General features: G+C 37.7%; 1 protein-coding gene across 1 annotated transcript in view; it reads left to right on the plus strand.

Moving 5' to 3' along the window:
• DNAJC1 (DnaJ heat shock protein family (Hsp40) member C1) overlaps positions 1-26872 on the plus strand; it is a 258888-nt gene that overhangs the window by 91646 nt on the left and 140370 nt on the right. Inside the window, exon 7 of the mRNA XM_036280549.1 lies at positions 14500-14590. Within this exon, the coding sequence (XP_036136442.1) occupies positions 14500-14590 (91 nt within the window). The remainder of the gene's footprint in view (positions 1-14499; positions 14591-26872) is intronic.

Raw genomic sequence — 26872 nt, forward strand, 5'->3', positions numbered from 1 at the left:
GAGGAATTTTCTCTGTAGTGCCATGACTTTTACCTTAAAAAATAAAATAAAAGATGCCTAAGAATAAAGGGAATACTATATTTAAGAGGCATCTTCCATCCCCAGAATCTTCTGCCATGGAAACAAAGGTAGAGAAGCCTGGAGGTCACCCTCTGTACAGTCGGGGGCTTTCCTTTCTAACCTTTGCTTCTGCTTGCTGGGACTCTGACAGAAACCAAATAAACAAAACATCCACAGCTAATTAGCAGGGGAAAGGGCTTCTAAAAGGCTAGGAGGCATTTGTAGCAAGCTGAGTTGCCTGTCCTTCTCCTCAAAGTTAAATACATATTTTCCAAGGGATGAGAAAGCTTACTTTTAGTACTCTAAAAACTTTTTTTTTTTAATTCTGCAGATAAACATACTTTATGTAGGAAATAAGTGAACAAATGCAAAACAATGGAAAAGCCCATCTGAGTTTTTATAAGGCTGAAATTCTGCTTCTACAGAGAGACAAAGGGATACAGGAAAAGTGAAAAGACCTTACAACATTAAGACAAAGATTTCATTTCTCTACTCTCTATAATGAGGGCACAAGCTGCAATTACTCAGAGGCCCAAGGACAGAACGTAAAGTAGAGTTTTATAGGTTATTGCTAAATATTAAAAAAGGAAACACACAAAATGTTAGGTAGGGTATTAGAGATACATGGTCTCATCAACTCTGTTTTATAGATGAAAAGTGCATGTGACTCAGATTGGTAAAGCAGTTTGCTCAAAGTGATACAACTAGTTAATGGTAGAAATGAAACTTAAAGTAGATGAAAATAAGTATTAAAATATAAGAAATAAAAGCTAAGAAAGAATACATTTTCCCATCAGCAGGGTAACTGGCTAGATAGCTAGCTTGTAGTGAGTGAATAAGCTGTCTAATCATAAACTCCTTACTATCATAGTATTCAGGCTGATTGTAATTATTATACAAGCTATAGAAGGATTCTTACATTGAATTGGGGCTGAGCAGATGCCTGATACGGTCTGTTTTATCTCTTAGCCCAAATGGAAAAAGTAGGTTTTAGGCCTTGCATCTCCTTGAATTCTCCTGACTCTGGTGGAGGAAAGCATGGCTTCTGGTTTTCTGTTTTATCTTTATTTTATTACTTCTTTCCAATTCAGTGTTATATAGTTCTATATAAAAGTTTGGACTCTTATTCTAAGTATACCATTTTAAAGTATTCCTGTATTCTTCATTGTAATTTTATTACATGTTATATGTAATTCCAAGATTATAGTATAAGTCAATAGGAGAACAAAATTTGACATAAAGCAATGACTTTTATGGGCATGTTTTGAGAAATGTACTTGATATTTTTTCGTGTTGAAGGTTATATGTAAGCATCACACTAAAGAGATTTATGCTGTGAAACAGAAAAAAAGAAAGAAAGAAATGGAGCATCCTCTGTCTCTTTTGCAGCTACCTGTCCTCAGAGCTCTTCCATATTTCTCATCCCATTAGGACAAGTGGTGGTATTTCCCTGCTCCCGCCACTGTAGATCAACCCCCTTCTTCCTAACTTTCCTTTGCATTGTTTAGTATTTTTAAGTTTATATGGAGAAGTAAAATTAACTCAAAACATGACAAACAATGCCAGCTCAGCATTTATTTTATCACTTAACTGAACTATGTCAGTAACGTTAAAATAAAAGTTTTTGGTGTGAATGGATATCCTCCATCTCATACAGCTCACTAACCTCGGAAATGGTACATCTTCAAGGCTTAAATTGTCATCATCATTATGAAGTCTTTCCTGATTGGACCAACTGAAGACTTCCACTGCTTATTCTCTGTACTGACTTCATAACATTTACTTGTTTGTATTATAATCAGGATAAACTGATAGACTATGACAAAGTAGAGATCATCCTGAAATTTCAGTGGCTTAAAATAGTTTTCTAGTTGTGCCACTTAATCTATCACTGTTGGTAGGAAAGGGGTCATTCTGTTCTAATTAGCAGTTTAGGGACTCACAATAGTGATGTCTTCATCATCTTCTAGCTGTATCCATCTCTGGAACACAGGGCCTCCTTGCTCACCATGGCAAGAGTAGAGGGCTGGAGGATTGCACAAACTTTTCAATGCTTTTATTTGAAATGACCCATGATATTTCCATCCACAGCCCATCCAGAACTAGTCCCATGACCCCACCTAATCTCAAGAGGACAAGAAATGTGGGGAAACAGATAGAATGTTGGGTGAGCACCACTCTCTCTTCCAATAATTTCTTCAACAAATATTTATTGAGTCCTTACTATGTGCCAGGTACTCTTCTAGGCCCTGGAAATTTTTTTTTAGTTTAAATGCAAAAATCCCTCTTCTCGTGTAGTTTATATTTCACATTTTGGTTAATATTCATAGTTATTTTTACATATGCTTTAAGGACAACTGCTTCTCTTACTATATAATCTCTGTATATCCTAATAAGAAAAACACATAAAATAGTGGTTCAATAAATAAGTATAAATAAATACAACTGTTTAATGTCTTCTTGTGTAGGAGCCCACGCTCTACAATTAAAGTAAAAGAGTACCCATAACATAAGTTCTTTAAGTTAGCAATAGTTCATATAAAATAATTTCCCTGCTTCTCAGTCCAGATAGGTTTTGAGTCCTTCAAGAAATTTTGTTGAGTGTTAAGAGAGTTGCATCTTGAATAAGAAAAACTTTTGGTCATGTTTCATCCATACGGATTATAAGCTCCTTGAGGAGAGGAACTCTTTCTTTTTGGAGCAATGTCAACTTCATAGTTTAACACAGTATTATAGAGATAAACCTAGGCAGTTCAGAGCCCTGATTGATTAAAGCAAGCATCCATTCATTGAATATTTACTAAGTTTCTATAATGTGCTAAGCAATGTCTACAAAGATGGATGACAAGTTTATATCCACAAGAAATCTATAGATAGGGCAAAAGTAGGCTTACAGTTATGGTATACAAAACAGTTTATTCTGTGTTATTATTAGTTATTGTATTTTTTTCCATATGAACAACTGTTAACCTACTGTTGCCCCACCCGATATAAAGTGTAGGTAAATGGGGGTTTATTCTGGACTCAAAATGGCACTTTGTGTTTGTTTTCTGTACTTCTAAGTTGTATTCACATGATTAGCCCCCATTAAGAATGGAAGGGAAGAGGACTTCCGGTCAAGATGGCGGCGTAGGTAAATGCAGTATGGCATCCTCCCACAACCACATCCAAGTTACAACAAAACTACAGAACAACCACCATTCAAAACCACCTGAAATCAAGCTGAATGGAAGTCCTACCACTACGGAATTAAAGAAGCTGCATGGAGACTGGTAGGAGGGGCAGCGGCGTGACGGGCTGGTCCCACACCCACGTGTGGTGGATAAAAATCAGGAGGATACCTCAGCTGGGAAGGTCCTTCCTGAGGACTGAGGAGTCCCCGTCCCACACCAGGTGCCCCGCTCAGGGTTCCAGTGCCAGGAAGAGAAGTCCCCATAACTTCTGGCTGGAAAAACCAGCGGGAACTGAGGCTCAGGGAGGCTGAAGCAGCTGGAGCCCCAGGCAGCTCCTTAAAGGGCCTGCACATGGACTTATCGGACTCTCTCCCTCTAAGCTTGGAGGGGAGGCAGCTCGAGGGGCACCAGAGACATACAGGGAAGAGCTGTTTGGCACTGGAGCGAGGGCTGGAGAGGGGGCTTTCTCCGGGAAAAACGTGCTGTCAGAGGCCTTTGTTCCTTTGGTGAGCCCTTCCCTGGGGCGGCAGACAGCCGCCATATCTGGGACTCCAGCAACCTGGCTCACACTGGTAGCCCCGCCTTGGTGACTCCCTGAGGCCCCGCCCCACCCAACTTTCAGGCCCACCCAAGCTGTTGGCACTTGCTTAACCATAGGATTGGCCTGACTTGGATCCTGCTTCAGGTTTTCCTAAATTTTTTCAAACGAGCAGCATCTGGTCTCAGCTAGCCCCATACCTCTCATTAAGTAATACACTGAAACAAACACAGGGAGGCAGCCAAAATGAGGAGACAAAGAAACAGGTCCCAAATGAAAGAACAGAACAAAACCCCAAGAAAAGAACTAAGCGAAATGGAGATAAGTAACCTAACAGATGCTGAGTTCAAAATACTGCTTTTAAGGATGCTCAATGAACTCAGTGAGGGCCTCAAGAGCATAAAAAAGGACCAGTCAGAAATGATCAATGCACAGTTAGAAACAAAGGAGGCTTTAACTGAAATAAAGAATAATTTACACAGCTTCAATAGTAGAGTACGTAAATCCAAGGAGCAAACCATCGATTTGGAATATAAGAAAGCAAAAAACGCCCAATCACAACAGCAAAAAGAAAAAAAAATCCAAAAAAATGAGGATAGTTTAAGGAGCCTCTGGGACAACCTCAAACGTGCCAACATTTGCATCTTGGGGGTGCCAGAAGGAGAAGAGAGAGAACAAGAAATCAAAAACCTGTTTGAAACAATGATGGCAGAAAACTTTCCTAACTTGGTGAAGGAAACAGACATACAAGTCCAGGAAGCACAGAGAGTCCCAAACAAGATGAACCCCAAGAGGCCCACACCAAGACACATCATCATCAAAATGCAAAAGGTTCAAGACAAAGAGAGAATCTTAAAAGCAGCAAGAGAAAGGCAGCTAGTTACCTACAAGGGAGTTCCCATAAGGCTGTCAGCTGATTTCTCAAAAGAAACTTTACAGACCAGAAGGGAGTGACAAGAAATATTCAGAGTGATGGAAAGCAAGAACCTACAACCAAGATTACTCTATCCTGCAAAGCTGTCATTCAGAATCGATGGTCATATAAAGACTTTCCCAGACAAGAAAAAGTTAAAGGAGTTCATCACCACCAAACCGTTATTATATGAAATGACGAAGGGTCTTTTTGAAGAAAAAGATAAAATATATGAACATACAAAATGGCAATGAATACATATCTATCAACAATGGAATCTACAAACAAAATGAACAGATAGAACAGAAACATTCTCATAGATACAGAGAACATTTTGTTGGTTGCCAGATGGGAGGGGGTTTGGGGGAATGGGTGAAAAAGGTGAAGGGATTAAGAAGTACAAATTGATTGCTAAACTGACAAACCTCAAAGGGAAAGGGGCTGGGGGATGGGAAGAAATAAACCAAAGAACTTATACGCATAACCAATGGACACAGACAATAGTGTGGGAAAAGGCGGAAGGGAGGCGGGAGTGGGGAGGAGGGAGTCATTGGGGGAAAAAATGTGGAACATCTGTAATACATTCTACATTCAACAATACAGATTTAAAAAAAAAAAAAAAAAAGAATGGAAGGGAAAAAAATGTTGAAAACAACTTCTCTTATTAACCCCGTTTGATTACATGAATGCCCCCTAGAATATAACTTAAAGAACAGCCACCTGGTCTCTTGAATATTACCTTGTAAGTCCATCTATTTTATTTTCAGGTAATTATAATTATTAGAAAGTTCTTTATATTTATCTAAAATCAAAACATTGCTCTCTGGAACCATAGTAATAATTCATTCTTTCCTGTAATGACCCTAAAGATAGTCTATGATAGTAATCAGGTTAACCCTAGTGTTTTTATCCCCAATTCCTTTAAATATAGTTTCAAGCTGCCTCACCATTTGTTCACTTTCTTTTTAAAGTCTTCCAGTTTGTCAGTCATCTTAAAGTGTGGTATACCAAACTGTATGCAGAGATAGTTGGGACAGTGCAGTTTGTTGAGTACAGTAGAAATTTGAGATCATAGGTTTGTTAAAGAAGCAATGCTCGCCCTGGCCGGTTTGGCTCAGCGGTTAGAGCATCAGCCTGCGGTCCCTAGAGACCCGGGTTCGGTTCTCGCTAAGGGCATGTACCTTGGTTGCAGTTTGTCCCCGGCCCTGGTCGGTCGTGTGGGTGGCAGCCACTCGATATGTCCCTTTCACATCAATGTTTCTCTCTCTCTCTCTTCCTCTCTCTCCCTCCCACTCTACCTGAACAAAAAATGTCCTCAGGTGAGGATAAAAAAAAAAAGAAGAAGCAATGCTTCCTGGAATGGACATATTGTACAATTTGAAAATACAAATAACATATGAAGAAAAGAAAAAGCATGAGGAACATTTAAATAAATACTTACAAATGGAACAGAAGGAAGACAGAATTTTTTACCTATAGCCGCAGTGAGTGAGACTAGGGAATATATTAAAACTTCTGGAAATAATTGGAGTAGGTTAAGGTGATTGGGTATATTACCATCTTCAGATAAATGTGATTTTTGTATCTGATGGGTATTTCAGAGAGGAATTTTTAGTGGAATTCTGTACTGTATGTAGCAGGAAGAAGAAACATTGGCAAATAAATGTTCAAATTTGATAGGACCACTAGGAAAAGATTGCTATTAGCCAGTAAAAGGTTTTTGCACTGAGGTATATAGGGTGCAAGTAAAGAGAAATCATGTAAGCAAGAAGGTACAGAATTGTCCAGGAGGAGTTTTGATATGGTATGAAGCAGAAAAACTCACCTTTTGTATTAGAGAAGAAGGTTCTTGACAAAATGATGAAGTAATAACAATAGTTAACACATTTAAGGCTTGTGCCCAAGATGTTATTTGAAGTATTTCCCATATGTTAATACATAATCATTACAAAAGCTCTATGAGTTAGTTATTTTTATTATACCCATATTATGGATCAGAAAATTTACCCACAGAAGTGAAGTAATTAGCTAAATGTCACATAGCAACTGTCTAAAACTGAATCTGGAAGAATCAGAGAATCTGGACAGATTGATTACAACTAGTGAATTTGAAGCAATAAAAAAGAAAAAGCTGAGATCCTTTTTATTTAATTTGGGTGACATTGGTTAATACAATTATATAGGTTTCAGGTGTACAGTTCTATAATATCTGTATATTGTATTGTGTGTTCATTACCCTAAGTAAATTCTCTTCCGTCACCATTTAATCATTTATTCCACCTTTACCCTCTTCTACCTCCCCACACCCCCTTTTCCTTCTTACAATTACCATACTGTTCTTTGTTGTCTATGAGGTTTTGTTTTTGTTTTCTTGCTTAATCTCTTCACATTTTTCACCCAGCACCCTAACTCCCTTCCCCTCTGACAGCTGTCAATCTGTTCTCTGTGTCTATGAGTCTGTTTCTATTATGTTTTTTAGTTTATTCATTAGATTTCACATATAAGTGAAATCATACGACACTTGTCGTTCTCTGACTGGCTTACTTCACTTAGCATAATACTATCCAGGTCCATCCATGTTGTTGCAAAGAGTAAGATTTCTTTCTTTTTTAGAGTTGTATTCCATTGTGTAAATGTACTACAGCTGTTTTATTCACTCATCTACTGATGAGCACATGGGCTGCTTCCCAGTCTTGACTATTATAAATAACACTGCAATAAACATAGGTGTTCATATATTGTTTTGAATTAGTGTTTTCGGTTTCTTGGGATATATTCCCAGACGTGGAATTGCTGGGTCATAAGGCAGTTCTATTTTTTATTTTTTGAGGTAACCCCATATTGCTTTCCACAGTGGCAGCACCAGTCTGCATTCCCACCAACAGTGCACAAGAGTTCCTTTTTTTCTACATCCTTGCCAACACTTGTTGTTTGTTCATTCATTGATGATAGCCATTTTGACAGTTGTGAGGTGGTATCTCATTGTGTTTTTAATTTTCTTTGATGATTAGTGACGTCGATCATTTTTCATATATCTATTGGCTATATGTATGTCCTCTTTGGAAAAATGTCTACTCAGGTCCTTAGCCCATTTTAACTGGATTATTTGTTTTTTTGGTGTTGGGTTGTATAAGTTCTTTATAAATTTTGGATATTAACCTCTTAATTAGGTGTATTATGGTGAATATGTTCTCCCATTGAGTGGGTTCTCTTTTCATTTTGCTGATGGTTTCCTTTGCTGTGCAAAAATGTTTTAATTTGATATAGTCCCATTTGTTTATTTTTTCTTTTGTTTCCCTTGTACAAGGTGATATATCAGAAAAAAATACTGCTATAAGAAATGTCTGAGATTTTACTGCCTATGTCTTCTTTTAGGGTTTTTATGGATTCAGCTCTTAGCAGTTAAATCTTTAATTCATTTTTAGTTTATTCTTATACATGGTGTAAGAAGATGGTCTAGTTCTTTTTTTTTGGGGGGGGGGGGGAGTATCTGTCCAATTTTCCCAATACCATTTATTGAATAGACTATCTTTACCCCATTGTTTTTGCCTTCTTTGTCAAATATTAATTGCCCCTAAAGGTGTGGGTTTATTTCTGGGCTCTCTGTTCCATTCCATTGATCTATATGTCTGTTTTTATGCCAGTCCCATGCTGTTTTGATTACTATGGTCTAGTAGTATAGTTTGATATCAGGTAGTGTGACTCCTCCAACATTGTTCTTCTTTCTCAGGATTGCTGTGGCTGTTTGGTGATTTTTATGGTTTATTTGTGCTAGTTCTGTGAAATATATCATTGGTATCTTGATAGGAATTGCATTAAATCTTTAGATTGCTTTGGGTAGTATGGACATTTTAATGATTTTGATTCTCCTATCCATGAACATAGTATATATGTCCACTTATTTGTATCTTCCATTTTTTTTCTTCGGTGTCTTATAAATTTCTGAGTACAGGTTCTTTATTTCTTTGGTTAACTTTATTCCTCAGTTTTTATTTTTTTATTTTGAGAGTATGTTTATTAAAGCTGGGGAGAGTGAAACAAGAAAGACCTTAGGATAGGAGAAGCAACAGGAGAGCAGGGCTGCTTTAGCGCTCTAGAAACTTGATGGAAAAGAAGTGAGCTAAGGTAGGACTGCTGTCAGCTCACTGGCGAGTCAGAGAAAAGGATGCCTAGGGAACAGGTTCTGGGGGTTAGCTGGGACAAGCTGCCACTGCCCTTTGCTCCCTTGGTTGCAAGTCTTGTGAGGATTCTTAGAGTTTAGTATCTGCACACCTGTGAGGGAAGAAGAGGAGGAAGGGAAAGGTGTGAGCATGTTTGCAAGAGGGGAAGCGTGCTTTATTTATTTATTTTATGCAGTTGTAAATGGGATTTTTTTTTAGTTTCTCTTTCTCATAGTTCATTATTGATATGTAAAAATGCAACTGATTTCTGGATATTTATTTTGTATTCTACTTTACTGAATTCATTTATCGGTACTAGTAGTTTTCTGGTGGAATTTTTGGGGTTCTCTATGTACAGTATTATGTCATCTGCAAATAATGACAGTATTACATCTTCCTTTCCAATATAGATGCCTTTTATTTCATCTTGTCTGATTGCTGTGGGTTGGACTTCCAGTACTATGTTGAATAAGAGTGGTGAAAGTGGACATCCCTGTCTTGTTTGTGATCTTAAGGGAAACACTTATAGTTTTTGCCCATTGGGTATGATTAGCTGTGGGTTTGACAAATGCCTTAATTACATTGAGGTATGCTCCCTCTATTCCCACTTTGCTGAGAGTTTTTGTCATAAGTGGGTGTTGGAAATTATCAAATGCTTTTTCTACATCTATTAATATAATTATGTGATTTTTATTCTTCATTTTGTTTATGTGGTGTATGACATTTATTGAATTGCATATATGTACCAACCTTGTATCCCCAGAATAAATCCCACTTGATCATGGTGTATGATCTTTTTAATATATTGCTGGATCTGGTTTGCTAATATATTGTTGAGGATATTAACATCTATGTTCATCAGGGATATTGGCCTATAATTTTCTTTCTTTGTAGTGTATCTGTTTTGGAATTGGAATAATGCTGGCCTTCTAAAATGAGCTTGGGAGTCTTCTTGAATATTTTGGAGTAGTTTGAGAAGGATAGGTGTTAGTTCCTTTTTGAATGTTTGGTATAATTCACCTGTGAAGCCATCTGGTTCAGGACTTTTGTTAGTGGAGATTTTTTTGTTTTGTTTTGTTTTATTGATTCAAATTCACTAGTTGTAATCAGTCTGTCCATATTCTCTGATTCTTCCAGATTCAGTTTTAGACAGTTGTATATTTCTAGGAATGTATCCATTTCTTCCAGATGTATCCAATTTCTTGGCATATTGTAGTTCTTAATATTTTCTTACAATCCTTTGTATTTCTTTAGTGTCAGTTGTTACTTCTCATCTTTCATTTATGATTTTATTTATTTGGGATCTTTTTTGAGGGTGAAGCACCAGTCATGTTCACGGGAAAGTAGGGCAAATGCCCCACAACTCAGTCACTGACACTCCCTGAGTCTGCCCAGACCTCTAGACCCTAGCCCAGGCAGCTGATTCCTCAGCTGGGTGCAAGCTCTGCAGGGTGGTGCGAGAGGCAGTCTGGAGGGTGGGACTATTCCATATTCTTAGGTTGATGCAGTGTGGAGGGGAGTGCTCCATTCCAGAGAGATGATGTCTGCAATGTGGGTGAAGAACTCAGCTCGGATCCTGGCTACTGTCCCTTCAGCTTGCTACCTACAGCTACAAACTCCAATCTCTCCTCATGCAACTCTAATCTGTTTTGCCCACCCTGTGCCAGACCACAGGGTGAGTGGCTACAAATAAGATTTTGTGCATTGGCCCTTTAAGAGAATGTTTGTGTCTCTAGTGGACTCCTCTCTCTCCTTGGCAGACAGAATCTCCACTATTTTTTACAGCCAGATGTTATGTGGGTGCCTCTTTCTGGTTCTGGTGCTCTGGGCTAGGGAGCCTGGCTTCGGGTTGAGACCCTACACCTCCCAGGGGGAACCTTTGCAGCTGAAATATCCCTCCAGAATCTCAGCCACTGCCAGTGGGGGTGGGGCCAGCCCTTTTATGTCTCTGTCCTTCTTACCAGTCTCGAAGTGGCTTCTTCTGTAAATCCTTGGTTATAAGTCTCCTGTTCAGCTAGTCTTCAGTTGGTTAGTCAGGATGATTGTTCCAGTTTGATTTAAAGGGAGGAAGTGAGTGTAGCTTCCACCTACTCCACTGATATCTTGGATACTCGAAAACTGAGATCACAGTCATCATAGTCTGGCTCCAAAATCTGTCTTCTTAATCACTGGTGCCTTTCACATCTCATAAGTAAATTATCTGTGCCCTCCTTTTCTTACATGGTGTCACATTTCCTATTCCCCTTAAGAAGCCAATATCTTCCTGATATTTTTTCCCCCTTACTATTAAAAAATACTCTCAGATGTAAAAAAAATGAAACTAGACCATCATTTACACCATACATAAAAATAAACTCAAAATCAATAAAAGACTTAAATGTGACCTGTGAATCCATAAAAATCCTAGAAGAAAATGTAGGCAACAAAATTTTGGACATCATGCGCAACAGAATTTTCACTGATACATCACCTAAGGCAACAGAAACAAAGGAAAAATGAATACATGGGACTACATCAAATTAAAAACCTTCGGCAGAGCAAAAGATACAATCATCAAAATGGAAAGGCAACCCACTGTATAGAAGAGCATCATTGTCAATGATACATCAGATAAGGGGTTAATTTCCAAAATATATAGAGTACTCATACAACTCAACAAAAGGAAGACAAAGAACCCGATTAAAAAATGGACAGAGGAGCTGAATAGACACTTCTCCAAACAGGACATACAAATGGCCAAGAGACATATGAAGAAATGCTCAACATCACTAATCATCAGAGAGATGCAAATTAAAACAATAATGAGGTATCACCTCACACCTGTCAGAATGGCCGCCATCAACAAATCATCAAACAAGTGTTGGTGAGGGTGTGGAGAAAAGGAGACTTTAGTACACTGTTGGTGGGAATGCAGACTGGTGCAGCACTATGGAAAACACTATGGTGTTACCTCAAAAAGTTAAAAATTGAATTGCCATTTGACCCAGTGATCCCACTTCTAGGAATATACCCTAAGAAGCCTGAAACACCAATCAGAAAGAATATATGTACCCTCATGTTCATAGCAGCACTATTTACAATAGCTAAGATCTGGAAACAGCCCAAGTGTCCATCAGTGTATTCATCCATAGACAAATGAATAAAAAAGCAGTGGTACATATACACAATGGAGTACTAAGCAGCTGTAAGAAAGAAAGATCCCTTATCCTTTGAGACGACATGGAGGGACCTGGAAAGTATTATTCTAAGGGAAGCAAGCCAAGGAGAGAAAGACAAATATCACATGATCTCACTTATTTGTGGAATATAATGAACATAACAGTCTGAGGAATAGGGTAGACCCAGAGACACGGAAGTAGGGTACAGACTGACAACCCTCAAAAGGGGATGGTGGGGAGGGAAGAGAAAAACCACAGAACTTATGCATGTACGCATAACCGATGTACACAGACCACAAAGCCAGGTATGGGGTCGGGGGGATGGGGAGGAGGATGTCAATGGGGAAAAAAAGGAGAAACTTCTGTAACAAAAATAAGTTAGTAAAAATTTTTTTAAAAATTCTCTCAGAAAAAACTAATACATATATGGAATAAGTTACAGATGTGGTTTAATATAAAATAATATTACCCCAGGGTTGATATTTTTAGGGGCATGGGGAACTGTTAAGGGGCCATCAAACTTTAACCCAAAACCTTGTTGAAATTTGAAGTACATATGGGCCTGGGGAAATTAGTTAATTGGGTACATGACATTCTGTGCCCTCAAATTATATTATTATTTAGTTGGCCCAAGCTTTGCAGGAATTTTAGTAGAAATGAGGTAGGGACATAAAAGTGGAAACAGAAAGAATAAGAGATATACCTTCATTGTATTGATTCAATGATTTTAGAAATATCCTATTATTTCCCTAGTTCATTATCAGGTGAAGAGTTCTGATATAACCCAAAAGACATAGATCCCAGAGGAAAGCTTTAACTTGGACCAGTCACAGATGAAAAGAGATAAACCCATCCTAGGGTTTTAGTGTATATTCATATTTACATATGAATTGAGGTAGAACCAAGGATTGATTTTTGCTCCTGTATTTTCTGCATAAATAAAACTCTCTCATGTGGGTCTATGATTATCTGCTCTGGGAATCTTACAACCTAGGAATGTTACTCTAGAGCATCCATTTTCAACCTTTCAACCTTTTTCATCTTATGGCACACACAAACTAATTACTAAAATTCAGTGGCACACCAAGAAATATATTTTTTTTACTTTTTTGAAAAAAAAAATAGTTATAATTTTGATTCATTCACACCAAACAGCTATTGTGGTATTGGCTGTTGTAATTTTTTTATTTGACAGTCTAAGGGGGAAAAGGTCAGTGTCTCTGACTAAACAGTCAGGTATTTCATATTTTAAAAAATTCTTGTGATATACCAATTGAAAATTGCTGCCCTGGAGCTACTTTTGATACCTCTCCTCTTCTTATTCCACATCAGTCCGTCATCAGGCTCTTTCTTTTTTTTTTTACTAGTATTTTTCATATATTTCAATCTAGTTTAGTTCAGTGAACACTATTGAATGCCTGCGTTATGCCAGATACTGTGCTCTGGGCATATAAGTACTCCTATCTTAAATTTCTCATTTGCTAGGAGAGAATATAGCATGATCCAAGCAATCATAGAAGTGTGTTTCAATACAGTAGCAGTATACAAGAGAGAATTACTTTGTTAGGGAAGGTAGAAGGACTTGCAAAGGATATGATGCTTGAATAGGCTTTTTAAGGATAGATAGGAGTTCCTCAGAATAATAGCAAGGGAGCAACATATTCTAGCTAGAGAGCAAAGCACATGCAGACATTGAAGCATAGCACAGTGTGGCCTGACAGCTGTAAGTAGTATTGTTATAGAATAGATGAAGTTTGAGTCAAGGGATGGTGAAAATGATGTTTTTGCTTTTTTCATTGTCAAGAGCCTAGAGTATCAATTTGTTTTTTTCCATGTCTGTGATTTCCAAGGCCTAGTCTTTTTTCAGTACTCTGCTCATTCTTCTGAATATGCCAATTCTTGAGACTTTAGCTACTGCTATCTTGACACCTAAGCATTTGTATACACTACAGTATATGTCTCACTCTTCAACCCTCCACGTTAGGAACTTGTATCTTAGTATAGTGAAGCGGGGAATGACAACTTTCATTCTACGTACTCATATAGGTTTCATGATCAGATTTGCATATAATAATTTTGAAAATATTTTGGAGTTAAAGGACTAATATGAAAATAGTGTTAGTACAGTAATACAGTTCATTATACCAAATAATTTAATTCAGTTAAACAAGTGTCTTTTTCTGCTCTCTGTTCATGTAATAGCACTATATTGAGAAAATACACTATGGAAGAAAACATGAAGAGGATACCTTTCTTCCATGTCTGAGAGAAAATACTTAAATTTATACTCATGCAGTGTCTGCCTTTAATCAGCTCTCTAAGAGAGAAAATTTATAGAGAAGTGTTTATTTTCTTCTGTTCATCATAAAATTTGAAAGCATAAACACAAAGGAAGACTAGTTGTTAAATAATATACTGCTTTAAAATGAAGTTATGTGGAAAATACCATCAAAGCAAACTGACTTTTATGTTAATTTATTTGTAACTTTTTTTTAAGGATGCTGGGCAGTTTTATGCTAAATATAAAGAAACAAGATTGAAGGAAAAGGAAGATGCATTGACTAGAGCTGAACTTGAAACACTTCAAAGTGAGTTTTAAACATTGTCTTATTATGTTAACAAAATCATATAAAGTGATTATTTAAATTTGGATTTTCCCTTAAATTCAATACTAATTAAATTTTCTGTGTTTTCTTTGCCATTCTCTAAATAGTTACTTGTTCTTGATGTATTATATGTGGGAAATACTATATTAGTAATTACTGAGCCATCCACAGTTTAATATCAGAAGGATAGATAAAATCAATATAATTGCCCTGGCCGGTTTGGCACAGTGGTTGGAGCATCAGCCTGCGGACCGGAGAATCCTGGGTTCGGTTCCCGCTAAGGGCACATGCCTCAGTTGCAGTTTGTCCCTGGCCCTGGTTGGAGTTGTGTGGGTGGCAGCCACTCTATGTGTGTCTCTCATATCAGTGTTTCTCTCTCTCTCTTCCTCCCTTTCTCCCTCCCGATCTACCTGAAGATAAGTGCAAAAAATGTCCTCGGGTAAGGTTAGAAAAAAAATCAACATGGGGTCATATAGCTCGTAAAGTCTAATAGGCATCCAGAATCTGGAAAATTCTAAAATACTCCACTGCTGTAATTGTCACTAATATTGTGTGCCAAGTCTATCCAATTAGTCACCCAACTTGCTATATTACAGTAGTAACTGGAAACCTGGAAGATCAGTGATTTTTGTTTTGAAATTTTGTTTCATTTGTATTACTGTTATGTAATATGAAAAACCTCGATGACATTATCAGTATGTTGAAGTCTTCCACTGAATCAGAGAGTTATTGCTGATTTTAGGAGAAGTAGAACATAAAAGGTATTTTTCCCAATCCTGGTCTTTTTTGTCTAATCTTTGAAATAGTTTCAATTAAATTGAATAAATCAATGAAACTAAATGTGATTTTTATATAATTATTATTAAGTAAAATTGTTGCATAAAAATTTTCTAAGCTTTTTAAGACTAGTGCCTTTATATTCCTTTACTTTTGTTCAGAGCACTTAACACTACTTACATTAATTTGTTTATTAATTTTGTTTACCATCTGGTTTCCCCATAGAATGTAAATTTCATGAGGGTAGGGGCTATTGTTTCTATCAAAGTGCCTCTAAGAGTCGCTGGCACATAGTAGGTGCTCAGTAAACACTCGTTCACTGAATTTATACAGGTGAAATTTTTATTCTTTTTTTTTTTTTTATGTTTTCATTGATTTTTTAGAGAGAGAAGGGAGAGAGAGATAGAAACATCAGTGTGAGAGAGAAACATTGATCGGCTGCCTCATGCACACCCCTACTGGGGATCGAGCCCACAACCCAGGCATGTGCCCTGACCGGGAATCAAACCAGGATTCCTCAGTCTATGGGACGACGCTCGACCCACTGAGCCACACCAGCCCGGCATTTTTTGTTTTGTTTTTGTTAATGCTTACCCAAGGATATTTTTCCATTGATTATGTTAAATAGAGTGGAAGGGAGGGAGGGAGAGAGCGAGAGCGAGAGAAAGAGAAAGACATCCCACATTGATTGGTTGCCTCACGCACAGCCCTGGGGCCCAAAATTTTGTTCTTTTAAAAATTCCAATGTGAGTATTTTTGGTCTAGACTTCATTCCTTCCATGAACCTGGATTCCTAGAGAAGTGCGTGGTATACATGGTACCAGTCCGGGCACGGATGACAATACAAAGATAATACCTGGTCACTTTGCACCTATAAATGAATATACCAGCAGCATGTATAGTTTTGTGCACTTTTGAGGGTATGCAGTAAAAGGTTTTCTGTAGCATATAGTAGTAATTTAGCCAAATCAACCTGGAGAAGAGCAACTGTGGTATTAGTATGTCACACATTCAATATACAGAAAATGGTTTTAGCTATTTCTCTTCATATTGAAAGTCCTGCCTTTTTGCCTTCACCCTGACACCAGACTATGGTTTAAGTAGAGATGAGAGTTATGTTCTCTTCAGACCCAAAACTGCATTGCCAGTACCTGAATGTGTGGCTTTGAGGATTTTAGTTTCCTGATCTGTCAAAAATATATATATATATATATATTGGACTAGGTAATCCCAGTATTTGTTTTCTATTGCTGCTCTAACAAATGGCCACGAATTAAGTGGCTTAAGCACAAATTTATTATTTTAGAGATGTGTGGTTCAGAAGTCTGACATGGATCTCACTGGGCTAAAATCAACAGTTTATCAAGCAGGGCTGCATTCTTTTTCCGACTTGTAGGACCTGCTGCATTCCTTGGATCCTGTCCACTTTCCTCTATCTTCAAAGTCAACAGTGTTTCATCTCTCTTACTGTTCTGGTGTCACACCTCTGTCTGAACAAAACTGGGAAGGATTTTTGCTTTTAAGGACACACGTGATTAGATTAGGTCACCTTGGATAATACAGGATAATCTCCCATCTAAAGGTGCTCAGCCATAATCACATCTGCAAAGTCCCTTTTCGCTTATAAAGTAAACTATTTCCAGCTTCTGAGAATTAAAATATGGTCATATTTAGGGGGCCATTTTTATTGCCTGTTAGAATCCTTCAGATGTCTGGAAAGCATTAGCACAGGCACTTTATTTATTTATTTTAATCTTTATTGTTTAATCTTTATTGTTGAAGATATCCCCCCTTTTTTACCCCATTGACCCCCTCCTCCCTGCTCCTGCCCCACTCCTGCTTTTCCCAAACTATTGTATCTGTCCATTGGTTATGCATATAAGTTCTTTGATTTATTTCTTCCCAAACCTTCACACCCCCCTTCCCTCTGAGGTTTGTTAGTCTGTTTACTACTTCCATGTCTCTGAATCTGTTTTGATCGACATCTTATTTTGTTCATTATGTTCCATAAATGAGTGAGATCATGTGGTACTTGTCTTTTTCTGACTGGCTTATTTAACTCAGCATAATTCTCTCCAGGTCCTTCCATGTCATCTCAAAGGTAAGAGATCTTTCTTACATCTACATAATATTCTATTGTATAACTGTAACAGCATTTTTATCCACTCATCTATTGATGGACACTTGGGCTGTTTCCAGATCTTAGCAATTGTAAATAGTGCTGCTATGAACATAGGGGTACATATATTCTTTCTGATTGGTGTTTCAGGCTTCTTAGGATATATTCTTAGAAGTGGAATCACTGAGTCAAATAGCAGTTCAATTTTTATTTTTTGAAGAAATGCCATAGTGTTTTCCATAGTCTACATTCCCACCAATCGTGTACCCTTTTCTCCACATCCTTGCCAGCGTGTGGTTGAGGATTTGTTGATGGCAGCCATTCTGGCAGGTTTGAGGTGATGTCTTATAGTCATTTTAATTTCCATCTCTCTGATGATTAGAGATGTTGAGCATGTTTTCATATGTCTCTTGGCCATTTGTACATTCTGTTTGGAGAAATGTCTATTTAGGTCCTCTGCCCATTTTTTAATTGAATTGTATGTCTTCCTTTTGTTGAGTTGTATGAGTACTCTATATATTTTGGATATTATTAACCACATATCTGATACATCATTGGCAAATTTGTTTTTCCACAGTGGGTTCTCTTTTCATTTCAATGCTTGTTTTTTTGTTTGTTTGTTTTTGCTGTACAGAAGCTTTTTAGTTTGATGTAGTCCCATTTATTAATTTTTTCTTTTGTTTCTCTTGTTCTAGGCGATGTATCAGTGAAAATTCTGCTAGGTATAGTGTCTGAGATTTTTCTGCCTACATTTTCTTCTAGGATTTTATGGTTTCACAAGTTACATATAAGTCTTTAATCTATTTTGGGTTTATTCTTGTTTATGGTGTAAGTTTACGGTGATCTAGTTTCATTTTTTTTTTTTTTGCATGTACCTGTCCAATTTTTCCAACACCATTTATTGAAGAGACTGTCTTCTCTCCATCATATGCCCTCACTTCCTTCGTCAAATATTAATTGTGCATACGGTCTTGGGTCAATATCTCAGGGTCTCTGTTCTGTTCTGTTCCATTGATCTATATGCCAGTTCTTGTGCCAGTACCAGGCTGTTTTGATTACAGTAGCTGTATAGTATAACTTGATATCTGGTATTGTGATCCCTCCTACTTTGTTCTACTTTTTCAAGATTGCTGTGGCTATTTGGGGTCTTTTTTGGTTTTATATCAACTTTTGGAGTATTTGTTCTAGATCTGAGAAATATGCTGTTGGTATGTCAACACACTGTTATGACAATTTTACATAGAAGTTATCTCATGTCACTGGCTATTTTTTTGTAATTGAGTATGAAAGTGAAACAATCTAAATAAACTTCAGTGTACTTTATTTATACATAGTGAATTGAAATGAAACTTTTTACTTATATACTACATATTATTTTTTTATATGTATTATATATTTTAGTAATTTTTTTTGTTGTGGTATACTGTATAGCAGTCACCTACGTATAATGGTATGCAACATGTTTTGCAAATATATCTGGTTTTGCTGCACTTTCCTTTTGAAACACACACTTTACACCTTCTAGTTGGATTTTTTTTATACCAGTGACCATTTTTCTAAAACGTGGTCTTTTAGTTGCCCTGAAAGCCTAAAAGGTGAATCAATATAAGGAGCTCTTTGAGAAGTACCACAAGTGTTAGGTTCTGGCTGTACTCATTTGAACCATCAGATATCCATTCCCTAGCTATTTCAAGTAGAAAATTTTTGTATCTTATTTTATTTTGTCTATTGTAATTATAGTAAATTTTGAATGCATTGAATAAAGCGCAATTGATCAGAAAGAATGCTACTTTTTTAGACCACTTTATATTTTTTCTAAAGATACTGCTGTTCGCCAAATATTGGTCTGCTTGGTCGACTCCTTTCATGTGTTTCTTGTAGTCTAATATGCATGCAGGTTTAACTATATCTTTCGTAGAACTTTTTTGTCGCTTTCCAGTTGTTTTCATAGAGGCATCGTGGATAGTTGATATAATATTCACTAGTCTTATCTTTCCATGATATAAGGACAATGGGTCCTTTCCGTAAAAATGTCATTTCCCCTCTCTGAAGATTCTTTAACTTTTCTTTTAGTACCTTGGGCAAGTCACAGTTTTCTCTTATGGTACCACAGATTAACGTTTTCTTTTCTAATAATATTTCAGCTGTAGAAATGCTATTGTAGTAATTATCTTGTTATACATGATGCCAAGAATCAAGATATGGCTCTAAGACAGATAATATAGTTTCTTGCAGCCTTTTGCCTTCACCCGAATAAATCTCAAAGTTGCAGATGTATCCACTCTTGCTTTCACAAAGCATTCTCACTAAAATCCCATGTTTTATTATTTTTGCTTGATTATATGTTCTGAAGTTGATACGTCTTCTGTATGGTATCATTGCTTCATGTAGGGATAAGTCCTGTTTAGGTACATACAAAGACTGAAATTTTGGAAGAAAGTAATCCAAAAGAGGCCTAATTTTATAGTCTGTCTTCATTAAATGTGTTTTGTGAATTATCACTAAGATGGAAAAATGTAAGAATTTGCTTGAACCTCATTCTGCTCATAGTTTTAGGAAATATTGGAGCTTCAACCAAAGGGTCTGTTGACCGGTAATCCCTCCAATGTGATTTTTTGTCATTTGTCCCATTAATATCAACAAACTGAGAAACTTCTTTACGTTGGTATTGGTAACTTTTGACCATTGTACACTTTTAGTAGATTTTTTGTAAAATTCCATTAGGTGGTGATATAAATTGGTTTGAGAAACAACTAAATCAAAAAAATCATCACTAAAAAGTAATTCCATCACTTCCCTGATGCTTCGTGGATCACTGAGGTCATCAGTTACACCTGAAATATTTGAATAATCCTCTAAAGTTGGTGTAATATCATTTTCAGTCCAGTCTTCAAAATCACTTTCACTGTCAGATCTTATTACATTTCTGTTTTGTCATTTTAGTGGTCTAATATCTGACTCATTACTGTCTTCCAGTAAACTATCAATTTTTACATCACTACAATACATTTCAAAATCACTTGGACAATCAGATGAAGTGTCTGCATATAATTCATTGAAAAGTTCTTCACCTTCATGATCCATCGTGGTTGAAACTTTTGTAGTACTATAATTGCAATAAAAACCTAAATATTGCCCGGCCAGTGTGGCCCAGTGGTTGAGCATCGACCCACGCACCAAGAGGTCACCGGTTCAATTCCCAGTCAGGGCACATGCCCAGGTTGTGGGCCTGACCCCCAGTGGGGGGCATGCAGGAGGTGGCCAATTGATGCCATGTTTCTGTCTTTCTCTCCCTCTCTCTTCCTCTCTCTCTAAAGTCAATAAAGAAAAAGAAATTTTTTTTAAACTTAAATATCAAAAAAGTCACCTTTGTTATAATAAACTGAACACGATTGAACATGATGAAGAAAGATTTTACAATATCCTTGATATGTATATTCAAACTGCAAGCAGTTAGAAGATAGTCCAAGTTTAGATGGCTTGACTCTGTGATTGTTTTTGTTTACTATACCTTCGATTTTGCTGTCTCATGCCCGGAGGAGTGGGAAGAAAAGGAGTCCGCATGAGAATATAGAACAGTGTGCTGTTTTTTGAACTTCGACGCGCAGCGCGAAGAGTCACAAATACAATAATCCTATATTACCCTGAATTTCAAAAATTGAAATAGCTAATGCAAGTGTAAGCATGAGTTAATTCATGAGTGGTCAACAACTTTTGGGCATGAAAACACAAGTTAACTCGTGAGCAGTCAACAATGTATTTTAATTGGTATTGAATTGAATCTAAAGATCGCTTTGGGTAGTATGGACATTTTAATGATGTTGATTCTTCCAATCCATAACCATGGTATATGCTTCCACTTTTTTATATCTTCCTCTATTTCATTTTTCAGTGTCCTGTAGTTTTCTGAGAACAGGTCTTTTACCTCCTTGGTTAAGTTTATTCCTAAGTATCTTATTCTTTTTGTTCCAATGGTAAATGGGATTGTTTTTTTAGTTTCTCTTGATTGGTGTATAAGAATGCCATCCATTTCTGGATGTTAAATTAGTATCCTGCTGTTTTGCCAAAATCATTTATTAAATCTAGTAGATTTTTGATGGAGTCTTTAGAGTTGTCTGTGTACAATATCATGTCATCTGCAAATAATGGCAGCTTCACTTCCTCCTTTCCTATTTGGATCCCTTTTATTTTTTTCCTCTTGTCTAATCACTGTGGCTAAGACTTCCAGTGCCAAGTGGAGTAAGAGTGGTGAAAGTGGGCATCCCTGTCTTGTTCCTGTTCTTAAGGGAAATGCTTTCAGTTTTTGCCCATTGGGTATGATGTTGGCTGTAGGTTTTTTATATATGACCTTTATTATGTTGAGATATGATCCCTCTATTCCCACTTTGCTGAATGTTTTTATCAGAAATTAATGCTGGATTTTTCCAGATGCTTTTTCAGCATCTATTCATATGGTCATATGATATTTATCTTTCATTTTGTTTATGTGGTGTATCACATTTATTAATTTGTGAATATTGTACCAACCTTGCATCCCTTGGGTAAATCCCTCTTGTTCATGGTGAATAATTTTTTAAATATATTACTGGATCAAATTTGCTATTTTGTTGAGGATTTTGGCATCTATGTTCATCAGGGATATTGGTCTGTAATTTTCTTTCTTTGTAGTGTCTTTATCTGGTTTTGGATTTAGGATTATGCTAACCTCATAAAAAGAGTTTGGAAGTCTTCCTTCCTCATGGATTTTTTAGAATAGTTTGAGTAGAATGGGGCAAGGGTACTTTCTTTAAAATTAATATTCTTTTGAGAAATTTTCATGCAAAAATGTGATATCTATTTGGAAAATTTGTAGCATTTATTTCTTACAAACTTTTAATCAATTTTATGTTTTAGGTTTAAACAAGTTGAACATTTATAAATATAAAACTTTTTCAGTGTTGATAATACTTTTATGTATTTTCTAATTATATAAATGTATTCTAAACCAAAAAATGTGAACTTGAAATACTGTCATGAAACACTTAGTATCAGAAAAAAAAAAAATGCATTTGAGTTATTTTATTGATTGATTGATTGATTGACCTTTGAGAGATAGGAGCAGATAGGGAGAGAGAGATAGAAACATCGATGAGAGAGAACATCAATTGGTCGCCTCCTGCATGCCCCCCACTGGGGATTTGGCCCACAACCTAGGCATGTGCCCTGACCAGGAATCGAACTGGCAACCTCTTGGTGCATGGGTCTACTCTCAACCACTGAGCCACACCGTCCGGGCCATTTGAGTTATTTTATAAAGAAATTGATTATAAAGGATTTCAAGATGGCTGCAGAGTAAGTGGAAGATACACTCACCTCCTCCCAGAAGCAAACTGGAATTACAACTAAAGTAAAAAACAATCATCCTGAATAACTAGCTAAAGACTACCTGAAGAGGAGTCTTAAAACCACGAATTTACAGAAGTAGCCACATCGAGACTGGTAGGAAGGGCAGACACAAAATTGGCTGGCTCCACTCCTGCAGCCGATGGCTGAGGTTCCAGGGGGCTATCTCAGTGGCAGAGGGATTTCCCCTGAGAAGTGTGGGGCCTAAATGCCAAGCTGGACTCCCCTCCCAGAGCACCAGAGCCAGGAAGAGGAGCCCACATAACGTTTGGCTGTGAAAAGCAGCATGGTTTCTGTTTGCCAGAGTGAAATGGGTGCCTGCTTGATACACAGGTACCCTCCTAAAGGGCCAGTGCACAAAATTTCATTTTCAGCCACTCACCCTGGTCTCTCATGGAGGAAGGACAGAGTGGACTAGAGTCATGTGAGGAGAGTCTAAGGTTGTGGCTCTAGGGAGAGACCAGGGTGGGGTGGGCAGGGATGCAGCCACCAGTATCCCTGTGCTGAGCCACTCGAACACACTACAGATGCCATCTTTCTTGGGTCGAGCACTCCCCTCTGTGTGGTATGAGCCTGGGGGAAAGCAATTGCCCCACCCTCTGGACTCCCTCTTGCCTCAGCTTGCAGAACTTAGACCCTGCTGAGGAATCAGCTTTGGCCAGGTTATAGAGGTAAAGACAGGCTCAGGGGTGTCAGTGGCTGAGTTGTGGGGCTTTGGGGTGAGGACCTTTCCCACCTCTTTCGAGCCTGACTAGAGCTTCCTCCTTGTGGGATATCTATTAGAACCACCCTCCTGGCTTCCAGCAGACCCACCTGCTGGGCTCTGGAGGCCCACCTGCTTGACTTCATTGGCTCATCCCTGCCGAGGTTGGGACAAAATCAAGGAGAGACTGAGTCCTGTGGCTCTTGTATGGGGTCCACACCCATGCCTTCCCTGAAGCCTGACCAGTATCTCCTCTTCATGGGACATCCACTAGCCCCATCCTCCTGACTCCAACAGAAGCTCTTTTAGCGACTGAGCTTAATAGGCAACCAGTAGGCAGAGGTAGCCAGAGGCATATATTGGGGTACCTGGGGATCTTCCTGACCTGCCCCTGATTTTGGTGTTAGTAAAAGACAGCCTTAGTGCACAGCTTGGTCCTTCCCATGCACACCCAAGCCCAGCAGAGGCAGCAGCAAGCTGGATCACTTATAGCTCCAAACAGGTTGCCAAAGGCCAGGCATAGGCAGCATCTGACATAGGCCTGCACAAGAGTCCCTGCCAAGAGACCCAGAACCAACACACCCAGTAGCCAGATTCAGATAAATCAGAGCAGGGTCAAGTAAGCTTCATAAATGGGATGTCCAAAGTGAGATCTTCGCAGGAATCAAACCCTGCTGGGGCAAATTTCACTTTGTATGGTCAGCACCTACAGTGCAGCTTGTACACTGAGCTCAGAGTTGAGCTTCACAGCCAGCCTGAGGGTTTATCCTACACATGAATTGACCAATAACAAACAAGACTTGATTACAACAGGTGGACTCATATAACCCACACAGGGACATTCCTTGAGCACCCAGCTCAGGTGATCAAGGAGACTGTGCCACTGAGTCCCATAGGACACTTATTAAATAAGGCCACCCCAGGAAGACTGAAAGTCACAGCAGATCTGTCTAATACATAGATACAAACACAAAGAGGCAGCCAAAATGGGGTGACAAACAGGCCTCAAATTAAAGAACAGGAGAACTCTTAGAAAAAGAGCTAAATTAAATGCAGAAAAGCAGTTTATCAGATATGGAGTTGAAAGCAATACTTAAAAGGATGCTCAAGGAACTTAGAACTACAACAGCATGAAAAAGAACATAGAAACGATAAAAAAAAAGGCCACTCAGGAATGACGACTACACTGGAAGAAATAGGTTGAATGAAGCAGAGAATGGAATCAATAATTTGGAAGACAAGGTAGCATAAAACACCCAACCAGAGCAGCAAAATGAAAAAAAATAATTTTTAAAATTAGGATAATTTATGCCCAGCCAGTGTGGTTCACTGGATTGAGTGTTATCCCATGGACCAAGAGGTCCCAGTTTGATTCCCAGTCAGGGCACATGCCCAGGTTGCAGGCTTGATTCCCAGTAGGGGCTGTGCAGGAGGCAGTCAATCAATGTTTCTATCACTCTCTCCCTTCTTCTTTTTCTAAAAAAAATCAATAAAAACATGTTTTAAAAATTAGAATAATTTAAGAGGCTCTTGGGACAACCTGAAGCATGACAACATTTGCATCAGAGGGTACCAGAAGGGAAAAAAAGTAAGCAAGGGATTGAGACCTGTTTGAAGGAATAATGACTGAAAACTTCACCTGGTAAAGAAAAAAGACACAAAAGTTTGGAAAGCACAGAGAGCCCCCAACAAGGTGAACCCAAAGAGGCCTGCACCAAGACACATCATAATTAAAATGACAAAGGTTAAAGATAAAGAGAATTTTTAAAGCAGTAAGAGAAAGACAGTTACCTACAAGGGATCTCCCATAAGACTGTCAGCTTATTTCTCAACAGAAACATTTCAAGCCAGAAGGGATTGACATGAAATATTCAAAGTGATGAAAGGCAAGGACCTACAACCAAGACTACTTTACCCAGCAAGACTATCATTTAAAATTGAAGAAGAAATGAAGAGCTTCCCAGACAAGAAAAACCTTAAAAAGTTTGTTACCACCAAACCAGTAGTGTGGGAAATGTTAAAAGAGGAGGAGGAGGGAAGAAGAAGTAAAGAAACAAAACAAGAGGAACATAGGTATATATTTATTGACATGTTAGTTAAAACTATCAGTAATCACTTTAAACGTAAATGGCTTTAATGCTCCAATCAAAAGACATAGGGTAGTTGAATGGATAATGAAATAAGACCCATGTATGTGCTGACGTACCTCAATATAATTAAGGTGATGAAAATGGGGAAAAAGCTGGCATAGCAATACTTATATCTGACAGAATAGACTTTTAAAAGGCTATATATAGTAAGAGACTAAGAACAACACTACATAATGAAAAATGGAGCAATGTAATGAGGATATAACCCTTATAAATACTTGTGCATCCAACATAGGGGAACCTAAATATATAAAGCAAATCGTGATGAACATAAAGGGAGAGATGGACAGTAATACAGTCATAGTAGGGGGTTTTAACAAGCCATTGATATTAATGGATCTTCCAGACAGAAAATCAACAAGGCAACAATGACCTTAAATGACACACTAGATCATATGGATTTAATGGACATCTTCAGAGCATTTTACCCCACAGCATCAGAATATACATTGTTTTCAAGTGCACATGGAATATTTTCAGGGGTAGACCACATGCTGAGACACAAAACCAGTCTTGGTAAATTTAAGAAGACTGAAATCATATCAGGCATCTTCTCTGACCATAATGATATGAAACTAGAATTCAATCACAAGAAAAAATAAACTGGAAAACACTCAAACACATGGAGGCTAAATAACTTGTTACTAAACAATAAGCGGGTTATCAGTGATATCAAGAAGGAGATGAAAGTTACCTTGATGTAAATAAAAATGAAAGCACAACAACCCCAAATCTATGGGACACTGTAAAAGCAGTTTTAAGAGGGAAATTTATAGCATTACAGGCCTACATCAAGAAACAAGAAATATCTCAAATAAACAATTTAATTTTACACTTAAAGGAACTAGAAAAAGAGCAAAAAAGCCCAAAATGAGTAGGAGGATAAAATAACAACAATCAGAGCAGAAATAAATTAAATGGAGTGGGAAAAAAATAGAAAAGATCAATGAAACCAATAGCTGGTTCTTTGAAAAGGTAAACAAGATTGACAAACGTTGTTTTTTTTTAATCCTCACCTGAGGACGTTTTTCCATTTTTTGTTCAGATAGAGTGGGAGGGAGAGAGAGGAAGAGAAAGAGAAAGAAAGAAACATCAATGTGAAAGGGACATACCGAGTGGCTGCCTCCTGCACG

Source organism: Molossus molossus, unplaced genomic scaffold, assembly GCF_014108415.1.
Source record: "Molossus molossus isolate mMolMol1 unplaced genomic scaffold, mMolMol1.p scaffold_m16_p_1, whole genome shotgun sequence".
Classification (NCBI taxonomy): Eukaryota; Metazoa; Chordata; class Mammalia; order Chiroptera; family Molossidae; genus Molossus; species Molossus molossus.